This window comes from Vigna umbellata, chromosome 8 (genome assembly GCF_029865625.1).
Source record: "Vigna umbellata cultivar VRB3 chromosome 8, Vumbellata_1.0, whole genome shotgun sequence".
Lineage (NCBI taxonomy): Eukaryota > Viridiplantae > Streptophyta > Magnoliopsida > Fabales > Fabaceae > Vigna > Vigna umbellata.
The window spans coordinates 15,552,321-15,569,632 of record NC_142172.1 but is presented as its reverse complement, the minus strand read 5'-3'; the positions used below and the strand labels follow the sequence as shown (position 1 = coordinate 15,569,632).

Below are 17,312 nucleotides of genomic sequence, written 5' to 3'. Positions count from 1 at the left end.
ATATTTAAAAACTTAAATTTAAAATTCTCCATTATATGATGAGATTTTGAAATATTTGATTCATTTAAACTTGAAGTATTTGACTTGTTTGAACTTGAACTTGAAGTACACTTTAGTGCATAACACAATTAGTACATGAACTGTTGTTCAAGCATGGAATGCTGTTCAGACATGTAATCAAACCTTCGCATGCAAACCATTAATATGGAGGAAATAAAAGTAGGCTTTTTTTTTTTATTTCGGTCCAGAAAAAACCCACCTCGAAAGCTCTTATATACTTTAGATACCCACTCTATAGTATAGCTTGGATTAAACTAAAGACTATAACTTTTTCTGTACAGTTCAAGAAGTCATAATTTCTTGTTAGGTGATTAAATCTAAACAAAATCATATTACAATATAAATATAAATATAGAAGAAAATAAAACAACTCTTTAAAATTTAGATTGGAATTGATTGAAAAAGCAACAAATCCTTCAACGGTTTATTATCACGGTAAGCCCTAAAATTGCTGTAGCACTTAAAAATAATAAGAGAAATTAATGAAAACTTTCCTTTACAACAAAGAATACTTTACAATACAAGAATAGGTAAATACACATTCAAGGTTTCTTCTACGTTGCTATTTTTAATCGGCTCAAAATCAGCTCATAGTCAACGACCGTGAAGTTAAATAAAAAGATCATTACTTTGATAGAAGCTGAAAGATATAAACATCCATTTGAGCTAAAATTACCCTGTCCAAGTCAAACAACAAAAATTCTATAAAACTGCGACCTTTTGAGTTAAAATTACCCCGTCCAAGTCAAACAGGAAAATTTTCATAAAATTGCAACCTATAAGATATATAGAGACTTTTGACCATGAAACTTTGATTCTAGAAATTAATTCTATTTTTCAAGAAGCAACAAGTAACCTGGAGATGATCGAAAGAGAGAAAAGGAATGAAATAGTATGAATTTGAATCAAATTTGAAACTTAGTTTGAATAAAATGTGTATTGTACGTTTCGTGGAATTTGTTTGAAGGTTTATTGTCTTTCAGAGAGTCACCAATCTATGAGAGCATTTAGGTTTCATAACTTAAAGAAAAATTAGGCATATTGATTTATCAACCTGACTCACCAATCCGACTCACCACATGTTTAACTCGAGTAAGCCGATTTTTTAATTAATAGAGTTTAAAATTTAAAATAATTTTAACCCAATTCAATCCAAACTTATGTAACAAATTCCTTTCTTTCCATTTTTGATTTTCAACTTTTTAATTAGACTCATCATTCATCAACATTCATTATTATCACAACTAATTCCATCCATATCATATTCTTGAATCTTCAGCTAGCACCTTCTTCCTAACCTTTTTTTATTCTCGAGCAACCAGAATAATCAATGGGACATTTATGTATGTAGAGGAGCCAATAGCCAACACATTTTCATTATCCATTCTTCCACTAAAACATAACACCATTTACACCAAATTATTCACTTACACAATGCTATAAAGTTCTTCATATACACCTATTACTATACTCAGTGTGACAATTCCACACATGTAAAGTATAAGAATCACAAACGAAAATACAAATAGAAGGGGAGAATAAAATCATCAAATAAAACAAAATCCTTTCTAAACCTTTGAATATGTATAAATATCATTACTTGTTAGGATATTCATTTACTTGATGAATATGTGTTTTGATATTCACAAAAATTACAGTTAGGACAAGAAATCAATTAAGTTAATGGGTAGAAAATCACAATTGGTACAAGAAAGCTATGAATTTCACTCCTAACCTCATGGCCTAAACAAAGCTATTACTAAGTCTCTTCTATAACAACCTCATATTGTTGGGAATCCAAGTGTGAGTCTAAGTCTCACATTGGATAGAAATGAGAAAGTAGAGCAGTATATAAAGGTGAAAGACTCATTAACCTATTGCCTTAAGGTTTTGGGTAAAGAGTGGTGTTGATTCCTTATATAGTTGGCTCATATGTTATTGGTGTTTGTGTAACCCATAGAGAACCTCCTCCTCGATAGACCTAATAGTGGTATCAGAGCCGATGGTTTGTCTTGGTGACCGGCTCGGACGAGTATAATGATCCCTATACCGAAAGTCTTCCTGGCAAAGGGTATCTAGGTAAGCAAGTTCCGTTAAGATACGTGGTTAGAAAGGGTACTCGTGGTTGTGGTTAGTTGGGAATGCTTCCATTGAAGGGGGAGTGTACCTATGTGGAAGGGACTCACCCTTGAGGGGAAGATGTTGAGAATCCAAGTGTGAGTCTAAGTCCCATATTGGATAGAAATGAGAAAGTAGAGTAGTATATAAAGGTGAAAGACCCATTAACCTATTGCCTTAAGGCTTTGGGTAAAGAGTGGTGTCGATCCCTTATATAGTTGGCTCAGATGTTATTGATGTTTGTGTAACCCACAGGTAACATCCTCCTCGATAGACCCAACACATATGTTGACATTTGAAGAAGGACAACCTCATGTTGAAGAAAATATTTCATTAAATCATGAAATCACCTTTGCATGAAGAACATCATTGATTTGTAAACATTAAAAATTTTATGCTTTTAACATTAATGCATTAAAGAGAAACGAAAAATGTTATTTTCGCCTATAGGCAGTGGTTTCGCAACTGAGGCATATACTGGTGAAGCAAAAAGAGATAGGCTTTTTGCCTTAGTTATGAACCGAGGCAAAAAAGGGTAGGATTTTGCCTCAGTTCATAAAAAATCGAAGTAGTAGCGTGTTTTGTTTTTTCAGACTTTAGGCCTCGGTTAATATGGAGAAGGGATGAATGTCAGCAGCGTGAACAATAATGACGATGAAGAACGGCCAACGACGGTGTCGAGGAGAGGCGAAGATGACTACATGACAAAACAACGGTAGCGGTGCAGCGACAGTGGAGACACAAAGGAGATGACACAATGACGAGACGATAACCGTGCAGCGACAGTGCAAACACGAAGGAGACAACACCACATCGAGACGATAGTGGCGGTGCAGTAGCGACGGTGGAAACGCGAAGGAGACGACACCACAACACGACGGTAGCGATGCAGCGACGGTGCAGACGCGAAGGAGACAACACCACAGCGAGACGACGGTGGCGATGCAGTGGTGGTGCGAGGAGGAACTTCTTTGGAGATGCAAAAGGGAAGAGGAAGAACACTACGGAAGAAAATGCGTTCGCATTTAGTGTTTAGAATTTGAACTTACGCAAAGGCTATTACCTCGGTTAAGTGAAAGAACCGAGGCATATACTCCTTAGAAAATATTGAAAAAAAATTTAAAATACCAAATTTGAAATTATTTCACACTATACGCATCGGTTCATGGTTAAACCGATGTTGAAAGGCCCTACGACATCGGTTCTACTAAGAATCGAGACAATATGTCCTATTTTGAAAAGCCTATCACGTGAAAAGACTGATTTGCAAGGGGAGGCAGAGTTTTCTGCCTCGGTTGGTCAGAGTACACCCCTTTAGGCATTGGTTCCTAAGCAAATGAGACATATAGTTTCGCTAAAATTACAGAAATGTCACCACGTTAAAAATCACTTTTTTTACTAGTGTAATAGTGTTAGACAATTGGATTGCCTTTCATATTGTTATGATGATTTTCACAATTTGTATCATGTTATATCTTTCTTGAAATTTCAAAGCATATGAGATATTCGAGATTCATTCGAAACAAGTCTTAAAGTGTGTAAAAAAAGGAAAAAAAAAGTAAAATAACGTTGTCATTTGAGTCATTCGTTTTTCTTACAAATCATCAAATTCTTCAAAAAGTAACAAAAAAAAATGAAAAAAGAAGAGAAAAATGAATAAATAATGGGAAGTGAAGAATAATGGAGTGTCTTTCTTTTTTGTAGTCAAATATTTTAATCGAGAATAAAAAGTTAACATTTCTTTTAAGACATTTGTGTGCTTATTGTTTGAAAACCTCTATTCTTCATCTTCTCATAATAAAAGGATTTGTGCTAACAACATTGTTATTAACAACATTATTATTAACAACATTTTTAGCGTTAATTGGGTAATTCTTGAATTTTTCTAAAAAAATAAAAAAATTGTCAAAATATTTAAAGGGAAAAGAAAAGTAAAAAAAAAAGGATAAAACATAAGAAAGAAAAAAATAGAAAAGAAAAGATGACTCATGTTGAGGTCGTTGAGTTTTGACATTGAGTTAATCTTTTGAAAATAAAACAATTACGATTTGAAATGATGTGTGATCGTCTTTCTTTATCTAAAAAAACAAAAATATTCATTGCTACCTTGTTGAGCCAAAAATAAAGTATTTTTCAAATTTATTTTCCAACAAGGGTTATCATTACAATATAAGCTAACTCGAGATACATATCCAAAGCACTCAATGATCAAATAAAAAGAATTCATGAAAAAAAAGCCAAAAAGCTAAAAGAACCACAAAGTAATGACAAATGAAAAAAATGAAGTTAAAATTTGAAAAAAGCAAAGTGTTAAAAAATTCTTGAGAGATAGTAGATGCAATACCTAGATGCTAACCCTTGATTCAATAAAATAACCGACAAACATTCATTTGAGCCTTTTGTCTTGTATTTCAATACCTTTCAACCTTTAGTCATGTTACAAGTCAAATAAAAGTTCACAGATTAAAAAATGGTTGCTCTAATTTTGATAAAGCTTAATTTTGTGACAAGATGACATGGCCAACAATGCATTCATTAAAAATCAATTAATGAAACAAAAAGCAAATAATGAAAAAAGGAAATAAAATTAAAAAATAAATAATTTCTCGAAAAGAGGAGAACTTCCTGTTATATAGCCAAAAGAAAGTGAAAACAAAACCAATTGAGGTAATCCTTTTCAGCCATTCATTTCAATATCCATTACTTCTTTTAAAACAAAATCCATATTTCATTCAAAATTTTCTCCATATACAAAAACTAGGTTAGCTTTATAAGTTCCGCATGGATTTCTCGCCTTAACATTCATAGATCCATATCCCCGTATACTTTACCCATAAGCCAAATATGGTACAACATTGTGGGTATCTTGCATTTTTCACACTAACTTTCACATATTACAACTCTTTTGAGGAGTGTGTGAGGAATGTGCCCACATGGCTATTTAATCTCCTCTAAACCCTTTCAAACATGTCTCAATTTTCACTCGCCTATGAATTCAAACGCATGTGCACTAATGTTGTGAAAGAGAAATTCAAGCTTCTTAGAATAGACCTCGTGATGTGTAACATTCATCACTTTCATAAAATATTGAAAATAACAATGAGTTTGATGATTGCAAGGAGAACAATTTTTTACTTTGGTGTGCATAGAAAAATCAAAGGAACAAACCATAATAAATGTTTTCATCATGCATTCGAGCATTCATGGTTTTGATCCTTGGACAAGCGTTATGACACCTTGTGCTTGAAATGATAGGCATAATGATTTGTATGTTATAACATCTATCAACATATCATGTTTAAAAACATAACGTGAGTCACCATAATCATGCTACATACTTTTTCAAGTTTCTTTTTCATAGGTAAAAAAGAAAAATCAATATTACAAATTCATCTTTCAAGACGTTTCTTGGATTGATGGTCTCCTTCATTCATGTGAATAACCTACATATCTTTAAAACCCAACATACCTGCCCTAAAAGCATAGCTTGCATGAGAGTGTTGCTCCCTCCACCACCACCCCTTGCTCCCTCCACCTCTCAAACCCTCTACAATTTTGTTTAATTACTAAAGTAGCTTTTTTTACTTTTAATCCTATTTATTTACTTTATTTTGAAACCCTAAATTCCTATCTATTTTTACTCACCCATTTTCACTCGCGCAGCCCTCCCCCCCACTCTCCCAAGTCTCACTTTCTCTCTTTCCAGATTCCCACCCCCTCCAACTCTCACCGGATCCGTTTCTTCTCATCTTCCAACTCTTACTTCTCTTCTCCATATCCGTTTGGTTCTTCCTCATATTCCTGTCTCCATATCCGTTTGGTTTCATGGTACAGTGGTGTGACTTTTCGTGGTGTAGCGATGCGGGGTGTTTGCGGTGGTCATTCGACGGTGCAACGGTTCCAAACGATAATGAATATTTTATAACTAACAATAATGAATATTTAATGACTAACATCATAAAAAATAATTTTATTGACATTGATAAAACAATTCTAAATGACATCAATGGAAACATATATCATTAATGTTGGTAAAAAAAATGATTGCAAAATAAATCTGGAAATTAACCATAATCGATTGTTAACATGGGAGAAATATTCATTATTGTTAGTAAAATGTGTTCAAGCATATGTATCTCAATTTAAAAATGATAACGGAATAAAAAAAATGAAAAATGTATACATGAATTAATTAAAAAAATTTCAAAAGTTTAAAATTCTTACTATTTAATTATAATTTAAATTTTTCTAAATTTAAATGATCAAATTCCTTTCTTAAAGTTTTAAAATTTCAATATTTTAACTTTTTATTTAAATGATTATATAAAATGTTTCAACCTTTTTATAAAATTAACTATCCTCCACAATATTTTTTCTGAAACATTGCGACATATATTTCTTCCTCATGTATCAACATTTTTTTTATGTGAGATTGCTTAACTCTTCGTACGTTGGTGTGGGTTAGATAAACAATCAAAAAGTTCAAAAGATACAACAATGGAAAGAAGCATAAAAGACAGAGAGAGACAAAAGAAAATGAAACATAGAAACATGGATCCACCATTAAAATGGTTGTGTTTTTTGGATGATGAGATCGAAGAGAGAAAGAAACAACATAACTTTCAATAACAAATGTTTGTTGGTTAAGCATAAATCAGACCATCACATTCATGTAGGAGATTGAAGTGGGTAGAAGTTAAAAATTATTAACTCTAAAAATAAAATTATACTGAAGGGTAAAATAGGAATAAGAAGATGGAGGGAGGGATAAAACAGGAATGGGGAGGTGGAGGGAGCAACACCCCTTGCATGAACCATTAAGCCTAATTTACCTTACCTATAAAGCCCAATTTACTTGGCCCCTTAAGCCAAGTTTATCTAGCCTTAAAAGACCAACTTACTTGGGGTGTTGCTCCCTCCACCACCACACCTTTCTCCCTCCACCTCCCCTTTACTATTTTGCCCCTTAGTAAAATTTTATTTTTAAGGTTATTACTTTTTAATTTTACTCATTCACAACCTATTTCACTAATAACCTATTGTAATCTGGTGCATGAGTAAGATACTTTTCTTTCATTTTAACATTATACTTCTTCCTCTCTCGTCTGCTGTGAGATACTACAAGTTGCAAAGGTTGGTGGTGGTGGAAAGAAGTCTCCCTCTCGTGGTGGTGTAGTGTCACTCTCGTGGTGCAGTGCGTGGAGTGGTGCAGTGCATATGTGGTGCTTCCTCCTCCAGGTGCGTACTCGAATAAACCTTCAAATAAAACCCTAAAATAAAAAACGAAACCTTTAAAACGGAGGTGACATCCTTCAACGAATGTCAACATCCGTTTACCTTCAACGAATGTCAACATCCGTTTACCAAGTGCAAAGGTTTGTGTTTTTAGTTTATTCTTTGTTTTGGAAATATTTTAATAATTTAATTTAAATGTTTTGATTTATTATTTTTGAATATAATTTTAATGTATTTTAATAATGTATATTTATATTAGTTTATATTTATATTTTTGTATTTTGGATGTTATATATAATTAGTTTTTAAACGTAATGCTTTTGTAAAATATATATTTTTTATATATGATTTTTGTATCTTTAATTCTTTAACAATTTTATAATTATATAAAAAATTACCTATTACTTTATTTATATGAAATATATAATTTAATTATATTAATATTTTTATATTTCTTTGATTAATTATTAATTATGTTAATAAGACTCATTATAATTTTGTAGGTGATTATTATTTAAAATGGATGAATATCTTCATATGGATTCTCAAATTGGTTGTAGTTTGAAATCTGATTTGTCTTCATCAATTAGCAAAGTTGTAGAGGGAGATTTAACAAATAAATTTATAACAAATGAAATATTTCGTTCACGGGAGCACTTAACTCAATGGGTAAGAGGGATGACTTATGATTTAGGATTTGTTGTGGTAATTGTAAGATCTGACATAGCTACTGGTGTACGGGGAAGAAAAATGTTCGTCATACTTGGATGTGAAAGAGGGGAGAAATATCGGAAATACAAAGCCGATGCGGTGGCTAGTGTATACGGCACTCGTAAATGTGAGTGTCCGTTTAGATTAAAGGGTAAACCATGTTCAGATGGAGCCGGATGGGTGTTGAAGGTGATGTGTGGACATCACAACCATGAGTTGGCTGAAACTTTAGTTGGTCACCCTTATGCTGGCAGGTTAAATACGAGTGATAAGTCATTACTGGTTGATATGACAAAGAGTAAAGTTACACCTGCAAATATTTTATTAACACAAACAAAATAATGGTCGAATGTGACAACGATTAAACAAATTTACAACGCAAGGCAAGCATATAAACGATCATTAAGAGGGTCCAGAACTGAACTACAACAACTTATGATGTTGTTGGATCAGGATAAGTACATTCATTGGAGTAGGTGTGCTGATGATTCAGAGGTTGTTATTGACTTGTTTTGGACACATCCTGATGCGGTCAAATTGTTAAACTCATTTAATGTTGTATTTTTTATGGATTCCACATATAAAACAAATAGATATAGACTTTCGTTGCTTGAGATTGGGGGTATGACGTCTACAGGGTTAACCTTCTCAGCAACATTTGCTTTCTTGTCTACTGAAAGGCAGAGTAATTTCACATGGGCTTTGGAAAAGCTGAAAGGTTTATTTTTAACATCTGAGGGTGGTCCTAAAGTCATTGTCACTGATCAAGACCTGGCTTTGATGAATGCCATTGCAAATGTATTCCCTAAGTCATATAAGATGTTATGTCGGTTCCACATCCTTAAAAATGTTAAAGCTAAATGCAAAATGTTAGTTCATTCTATTGAGGTATGGGAAGTGTTGATGGATGCATGGGAAAATGTGATGGATTGTGATGATGAAAGCTTGTTTGCTGAGTATGTGAATGGTTTTCAATACGCAAGCAGTTCATGGCCTTTGTTCTTTGAATATGTGAATAAGACTTGAATTATTCCGTACAACACATACTTTGTAAAGTTCTGGACGAACAAAGTAATGCATTTAGGGAACACAACCACAAATAGGTATGTTGTAATGTTATTTTATTTATTTGTTTTGTAGATAAATATTTATTTGCACTTGTTGATGGTTTTTTTTTGTGTCAAGGCTGAATCTGCTCATTGGAGCCTGAATAATGTTTTGGACAATAGTATGGGTGATTTGTGTTCTTGGTGGGATAATATTCATAACGTCATTATCCTACAACACAACAAGATTAAGGCGTCATTTGAAAGTAGTCTGTTGCTCACGAGTGACCATTTTAAAGGCTATAGATATACAGAACTTATTGGACGTGTGTCTCGATATGCATTGGATCTCATTGCTAAGGAATTGAAAATAGTGCAGCAGATAGGATTGGACTCCTCAAAGTGTGGATGCGTATTGACACGTACATTTGGTGTCCCATGTGCATGTGAATTAGCACGATATGATCCTAGGATGATCCCTATAGGTGAATTTCATATCATGTGGCGAAGATTGCATTTCTCAAATGTTGAATTAAATGAAACTGAGCCTCAGTTATCCATTAAAGATGAGTTGAAACAAGTAGAAGAACGATTCAATGAGGTTGACATTGGCGGTAAAGTCACCATCAAGCAGAAATCACTTGAGATTGTTTGTCCTACATTGACATCAATGTTCCCTCCATTACATAAAGTGAAGACAAAGGGTGCACAAAAAAGTAAAGTTCAACGAAGTGAAAGGTCTACTACGCGGGATCCATCATATTTTGAGTATGTGGACGCCTTTCATTCAACCATAGAATCTTCATATGTGAGAAGTAAATTACAATCAAAGCCAAAAGCAGTGAAGAAAAGGAGAGTTCCACTGATAGACCAGTTTCATTCTACTACTCACCCCTTCATTGTGGACGTTGTTGATGTTGTGGCTGATGGTCACTGTGGGTATAGATGCATTGCTGCGTTGTTGGGACTCGGAGAAGATTCATGGCCCATTATCATGAATGAGTTGTACAAAGAACACAGAGCATGGCGTGATGAATATGCAAGCCTAGTAGGAGGCTATGATAGACTAGAAGAACTGAGGAACTCTTTGTTGGTGCAGTCACTGTCGGCGGTAAGTGTTTCCCATTTTATGTATTTTATTTATTACATTTGTTTTTCTCTAACAACTTCTTTTATTCATAACAGGCTAACATGAACAAGTGGATGACATTACCAGACATTGGTTATACAATTGCTAACCGATATAACGTTATCTTAGTGTGTTTGTCATACTCTCAAAATTATACTATCTTCCCACTATGTTCCACACCACCTTCTGATATAACTCAACATCGCTTAATTTGTATAGGACATGTTCATGGATGTCATTTTGTGCAGGTAAGTGCATTTTTTTATGATTTCATTTTATTGTAATTTGTATAATGCAGGTCTGACACAGTCAGACCCTCCTGAACCACTGAATGTACCCATCGACACAGTCAGAAGGGGATGCTGCATGTCTGACATTACTTACAACGTGAGCTCTAAAGTGCAACCAAACATGATCAATGGCCACTATATCTACATCTGGAATCGTAGTTGGTGATCGTGGAATGTCTTGCTGAAACCCAAATTGCCTCAACACACGCTCAGGCAAATGACGACAAAGGGTGTCACCAATCTGAATCCATCCAGAATACATACAGATGTTGAAGAATGGCCGAATAGCCCGATGCCCCTCATACGGATCCCACACAACTCCATTGTATGGCAGCGCATCCAACTGTGACTGAATCTCCGCGAGAGTGGAACTCTGCTAGGGCTCTGCCACCTCATGGCATGTGGTGTGGTATCATCGTAAGAAGTCACCAACCGCCTCCTCCCCATGCCAGGGAAATGTTCGTATATCCAACTCTAAAAAAATAATTATTCAATTAAATTTCATCCATCTTCGAACATGGAAATGAATACATGAAATAAATGTCAAAGTTATAACTGTACCTGAAATAGAGTCAAATATTCGGCCATCTGCTTCGTGGAGGCGAGACTCGCATCCCCGAGCTGCTCGTATAAATGGGCGAGTGTAGCAACACCCCAGGCATATCTGTCACACGCGTGTACGTCTCTAAATAACAATAAGTAAGATACGCGTATAGAACTGACACTCTTATTTGCAAAAATCGTGCATCCTACTAGATGCAAAAAATATGCTCTGGCAACATAGTCGCAAAGCTACGACTCACACCTCTGAACATATATCTCTCTAAGCCAGCTGAGTCTGACTTTCGGACCACGTGCGTCCTCCATCTCAGCACCTGTTGTGCCACCATCAACGCCGAGCAACTGCAGAAGGGCTGTACGAGCCTCCTCAAACTCCAACTCCTGCAAATCACACATTTGTCCCATCACGGGCAAGTGAAGTAATGCCGAGATGTCATCAAGAGTAATCGACATCTCCCCTATAGGGAGATGGAAACTACTAGTCTCGAAATGTCACCTTTCTATGAATCCGAGGAGTAACCCCTTATCAACGTAATCATAACAAATCCCTGTGAGAGACATCAAATTGGAATTGAACACAATGTGTTGAATTCCCTCGTGGCATGGTCCTAACTTATTTACTTTTTTTTTTCCGTGGGAAATCAACTTCAGTGTGTCCCTCGATCCTACACATCAATATTTAATAAAATTTCTATTAAAAAAAATAAAATAAATTTTATTTTTGCACTCACCCGGCCTTCTGAAATAGCATAAGCTACATGCTCAACATAGTGCGTCAGCAATGAATCATCACGTGGACCTCCAGGAAATCCACCGACATCCTCTTGTATGTCATGAACATCCGCATGCTCCTCCTTATTGTCATCGTTGTTAAGGGCCTCAAATGCATCCTCCTCACCATGAGTCTCATACGCCTCATATGTTTGTTCCTCAACGGCTCGCTCCTCGGCTATGGGGTCATCCTGGATAAGAGTTGCACGACCTCTACGAGCAAAAACGGTAGGTCTTCTCCGAGCTTCGCCCTGCGACGAACTCTCTCCTCGAAAACTAAAAGATGCACCACATGTTCTTGTCATTTCTAACAATAATTTATTTGTTTAATTTCAAAAATTAAAAAAATTATTGTTTTAATATCATTAATAAACTATAAAAAAATACAATTCAAAATAAATTAAACTAATAATAATTAAGTTATTAACTAAAAAAAATTAAATAAAATAAACAATTAGCTAATTAATTAAAAAAATATATTTAAATACATTTCCATTTAATTTTTATTAAATTAATTATTATTTCAAATACAAATTTACTATAAATAAATTAAATAGAAATACAAATTCACTAACATTAAATATAATTAAATTAAGAATATTTATTTCAAGAAATAAAAATAATTTAAATATATAAAAGTTTACTATCTAATTCAAACTTAATCAATTCATTTAAAAACTATAGAAAAATTTATAAAATATTGAAATAATAATCTAAAACGTTAAAGAAATCTAAAAATAACTATATATATCAAATAACTATAACTATATAAATATATATATATATATATATATATATATATATATATATATATATATATATATCAAATATTACTGTTTAAAAAAATTAAGAAAAAATATATATATTCCAATTGTAATAATTCTAAAAACAATTAAAATATTAAAGAAAAAAAGTACAGCATCCCGAGAGCCAAAACGGATGTGGGATATCCGTTTGGCCTTCAACGGATATCCGACATCCGTCGACGGAAATCGGACATCTGTCAAAGGCCAAACGGATATCCCACATCCGTTTTGGCCTTTCGCGGACATTGTTCAACAGCACACGATCGAACCAGCGGCGAGAAGAATCCATTAACAGTAACCAATACAACACATATTCAAACACAAATATTAATAAATCCTAAACTAAACTACCTAATATAAAAAAATGAAGAGAATGGTGAAAAAAACCAACCTGAAAGAAACGAAAACTGCAAAGAACTCCTCCTCCTCACGCCGGTCGACGCTCTGGACGCTCCTCGACGCTCCTCCACACCACGGTGGCAATGGAAGCTTTCAAACCAAAAAGAAACTGGGAAGAAAAACGAATGGAAGCGCGTGAGGTGGGGAGGTGAAACAAAAATGGGAAAAGGGGAAGAGAGTTTCGTGGGATGAGTGGTGGGTGGTGGGTGGTGGAAAAGTAAAATTAGGATTTCAAATTATTTAAAATAGGGTAAAAGTAAAAATCTTTTTAACTTAAAGATATAATTGTATTTAAAATAGTGTGGGGAGGTGGAAGAAGTATACGGTGGTGATGGAGAGAGCAACACCCACTTACTTGGCTTCTTAATCCTAGTTTATCTTACCTCTAATGTCCAGCTTGCCTGGCCCAATAAGCCTAGTTTACCTTGTTCTTAAAACCGAACTTGTATGGCGCTCATGCCTAATTTATTATGGTTCTTATGATCCTTTAAAGCCTAGTTTATCTTTCCTTTTGCACAAAGTCTAACTTTTGTTCGCACCATCATTTACTTCTTTCATTTTTTTTAAACTCTGATAAAACTAATGTTTCTATTGTTATTTATTTTTTATTTCGATAATATTAAAATACCAAAAATTTCTTCTTATCTATTAAACCTATGTAAATAGCATAAGCTATCAACACCTAATTTTCAATATTCATTAATTCAAAATGATTTTTTTTTATTTTTTATAAAATACTTTTAATGTTTATCTCTTTCTTAAACTCAACTTTTAAGTAAAAATGAGTTGTATTCTTACTATTAACTATACTTTTAGGTTTAGTAATAAATGTGGATTGAACTAGGGATATCATCAATATGAGTTAAGGTTTAACTATTTCATTCTCATTTGTTAAATAAAAAATTATTTTGTTTTCATCTTCATTCTTAATAGATCTGAACTTTTTATTAACATTCTCATTCCTATTGAAGGACGAGTATATCCGTACTAGTATTTATATCTATCCTATACTATTTTAAATATTAATTAAATATTTAAAAAAAAATTAATAACAAAGAAAACATCATATTATCAAGTATTAAATATCAAAATATACATTTTTTTAATATCAAATATCAAGAAAAAAATTATAATTATATAAAAATAGAATAAAAAACTCAAATAATAATAAGATAAAGGTCAAATTAAATCTCTTAAGTGTTTTCATTTTTATGAATATCAGTATGAAATATGAACAAATATTGAGATGAGTCTAGGGATGCAGACAAAACAAAAGGATACGTACATTACTATCTATCTCCATATCTAATTTAAAAATAAATATTACACATATATATCTAATATAAAAAATAAATTTTACGTTATCAAAATCGGTACAAACATACGATATCCAAAAAGACTTCATTCATTCGGATATTTAAAAAATATAATCGGATAACGTCTTAATTTTAACTTTATTTTTTGTGACCTTTTTTTTTATCTTGTAGTATTTTCTTTTTCTGTTTAAAAAACTTGATTAAATTTTGTTATGTAATAACGTTACGAATAAGAAACGTGAATTCATATGTTATAGTACCAAAAAACAGTTTTAAGTTACAATACTTTTTTCATCAATAAAAAATTAATTAATTATATATAATAATGCGTGCTTATAGCAGAATAAGGTTGTGGAGTGCTCTAATCTTTTAAAAAATATAGGTTTAATTGATTCGGAGGTCCTGTTTGTACAATTTTGCATCAAGTAGGTCTCTGTATTTTGAAGTAGTTCAATTTGGTCTCTAATTATGAAAAATTAAAGCAATAAAGTTTGTGCCGTTAAATTCTGTAAACAGCGTCAAAATTGTTGTCTGGTGGCTAGGTGAGTTGACATTTGAAAACACGTGGCACATAAAGAAGACAACCCAGTTGCCACCACTACGATCTCGCCGTCATCACCATTCACGACCATCAAAGCCACCGCAGAACCGGTCATCACAAGCGCTAGCACCATGAGCAACCTCAGGCTACCACGCTTCTCGCGACCTTCTTCCACGGACACTATCATCTTCCTCGCGTGCCATTCTCGCCGGTAGCCAACCATCTCCACAGCGCAGGTCGCCGTCGCTAACACATGCGCCGTTGCCACCTTCTTCATCTTCTCCACCTGGAAATCAAAGGAACATAATCGCAACTCTTCTCTTCCATCGCGAAGCAAGAATGCGTAAGTGTCGACATCACTTTCGGACCTGCAAAGCCAAACCAAAAACCCAGAATCGCATTACTTCTCGCGCAAGAACTCGAAGCCATTGCAACACCCACCTTCATCGCAGCACTCCGCCATTAGCGAACCACCAGCAGCTTGCACCAGCATCGAACATCAACACCTTCATCCATGAAACCCATTCGTTTCTGCGTCGCACCTGCAAAGAAGAACACCAAATCAATTTCATCAGTTCGTCTTCTCTCGTGTTTTCCTCTCGCGCCTCCACATCGAAATCCAGAAACCTGCAAGAATCAAACCAAGAACCAGAACGAGTTCAATTTGCCTGAAACACCATTAGGTTGTTCGCAGCGCCGCGGAGGAGAAGAGGCGAAACCCTTTCATGAAGAGAGACTACGTGCTAGAGCAGGAGTATTCCCCCAATTTGAAACCCTAATTGGGAGGGAAGAGTGCTGACACGTGGCAGCGCATTATCGTCAATTTAAGTCCACCTATTAAACTCTTTATGTGACACGTGTTTTCAAATGTCACCTCACCTAGTCACCAGGCAACAATTTTGACGTCGTTCACAGAATTTAATGACACATACTTTATTGCTTCAATTTTTCATAATTAGAGACCAAATTGAGTTACTTCAAAATAAGGGACCTACTTAATGTAAAACTGCATATAGATTCGAATGGATTAAACCAAAAATATATATAATAATGTACGAGTCTCGAAAAAAAAAATCAACAGAATAACCAAATTATTACGTACCGACCTTAAATACAAAAAATATCTTAAGAAATTCAAAATCATTGTCCACCCTAAATATAATATATTTAAAGATGCCAAAATGCAATTTTCTTACTGATCACATATCTTGTATATAACCAAAGGATAATCTGGTCACCTAAATACTTGAAAAACTAAATTAAGTTAGAATACTTAACTAATCAATCTTCTTTGTCACACTAATAAGATTTAGATTTAGCATAAAGTTAATTTTCCTAAAACAATGAGAACTGTCTCAAATATCGTGTATATGTGCATTTAATCTGTACTGTATTTTACTAAAACAAAAGAAATATTTAATTATGATGATTTTTTCATTCATAAATTTAATATTGATAATGAATTTATATATTTAAAATGATAATTAATTTTAAATATTTAATAATGGTAATTAAACGTACCATTTGTTTATTAATAAATTAGAGGCTTGTTACAGTTTTTTACTCCAAAGAATTATTATTCCTTTTTATTTTTTTTAATTTTTATATGAAATTTAAAAATTATAAGAACCAAATATTAAAGAAGTACTATTGAAACCATAAGTTATTTAGAATAGCTTATGATAAAATCGCCTGTTTTTTTAACTTGTTTTTTTTATAATTAATAAATATAAAATCGCCTTGTTTTTTTTAACTTGTTTTTTTATAAGTACATATTTAAAATATTCTAATGTAGAATAATCTAGTAATTGTATTTTATAGTTTTTCTTTTTAAAGTATAAGCTAATTTATATTTCATAATCATAATTTAAACAAAAAAAAACCAGTTAATTAAAGAAATTAAAATTTCCGTTGATCTGAATTATCTTTTAAATTCATTTTAGCTTTTCACTAACAAAGGCAAAAAAAAGATACTACTTTAAAAAATAAGAGAGTTATATTTTAGAAAATTCATAACAAAATGATGATTTTTTAAATAAGTCATAACAAATATCAAACAATTTTTTTTAAAAAATTGATTAAAAGAAGTTAGAAAAGGAGAAAACAATCCTCTCGTGTTCAATTTTTACATTAGGTGAAACTTTATGATTAAATTGCTCAAATTACTCCTCAAATATAGTGAAAATACATAAACATCTGTTTTATAAACCTTTATCTTAACTTAGGATATGCACAATAATAATTTCCTAGAATTGAAACGTTAGTGTAATTAAAATATTGCCTTTTAAAACATGAAAAAAGGTAAGTGTGTGTAAAGAGAAAAAAAAAC

At 33.1% G+C, this 17,312-nt stretch overlaps 1 protein-coding gene across 1 annotated transcript; it reads left to right on the top strand.

Annotated features, from left to right (window-relative positions):
- Nucleotides 1–8,091: 8,091 nt before the first annotated feature.
- On the top strand, nucleotides 8,092–10,603 carry LOC124819909 (uncharacterized). Its single transcript, XM_047291513.1, has 5 exons — nucleotides 8,092–8,378; nucleotides 8,718–9,135; nucleotides 9,310–10,281; nucleotides 10,356–10,547; nucleotides 10,598–10,603. The coding sequence occupies exons 1-5, from the start codon at nucleotides 8,092–8,094 to the stop codon at nucleotides 10,601–10,603; spliced, it is 1,875 nt and encodes a 624-aa protein (XP_047147469.1).
- Nucleotides 10,604–17,312: the final 6,709 nt, after the last annotated feature.

Coding starts and splice junctions, on each gene's coding strand:
- LOC124819909 (XM_047291513.1), top strand. CDS start 8,092: ATGACTTATGATTTAGGATTTGTTGTGGTAATTGTAAGATCTGACATA. Junction 9,136..9,309: donor GGCCTTTGTTCTTTGAATAT/GTGAATAAGACT, acceptor TTTTGTGTCAAG/GCTGAATCTGCTCATTGGAG. Junction 10,282..10,355: donor TGGTGCAGTCACTGTCGGCG/GTAAGTGTTTCC, acceptor TATTCATAACAG/GCTAACATGAACAAGTGGAT.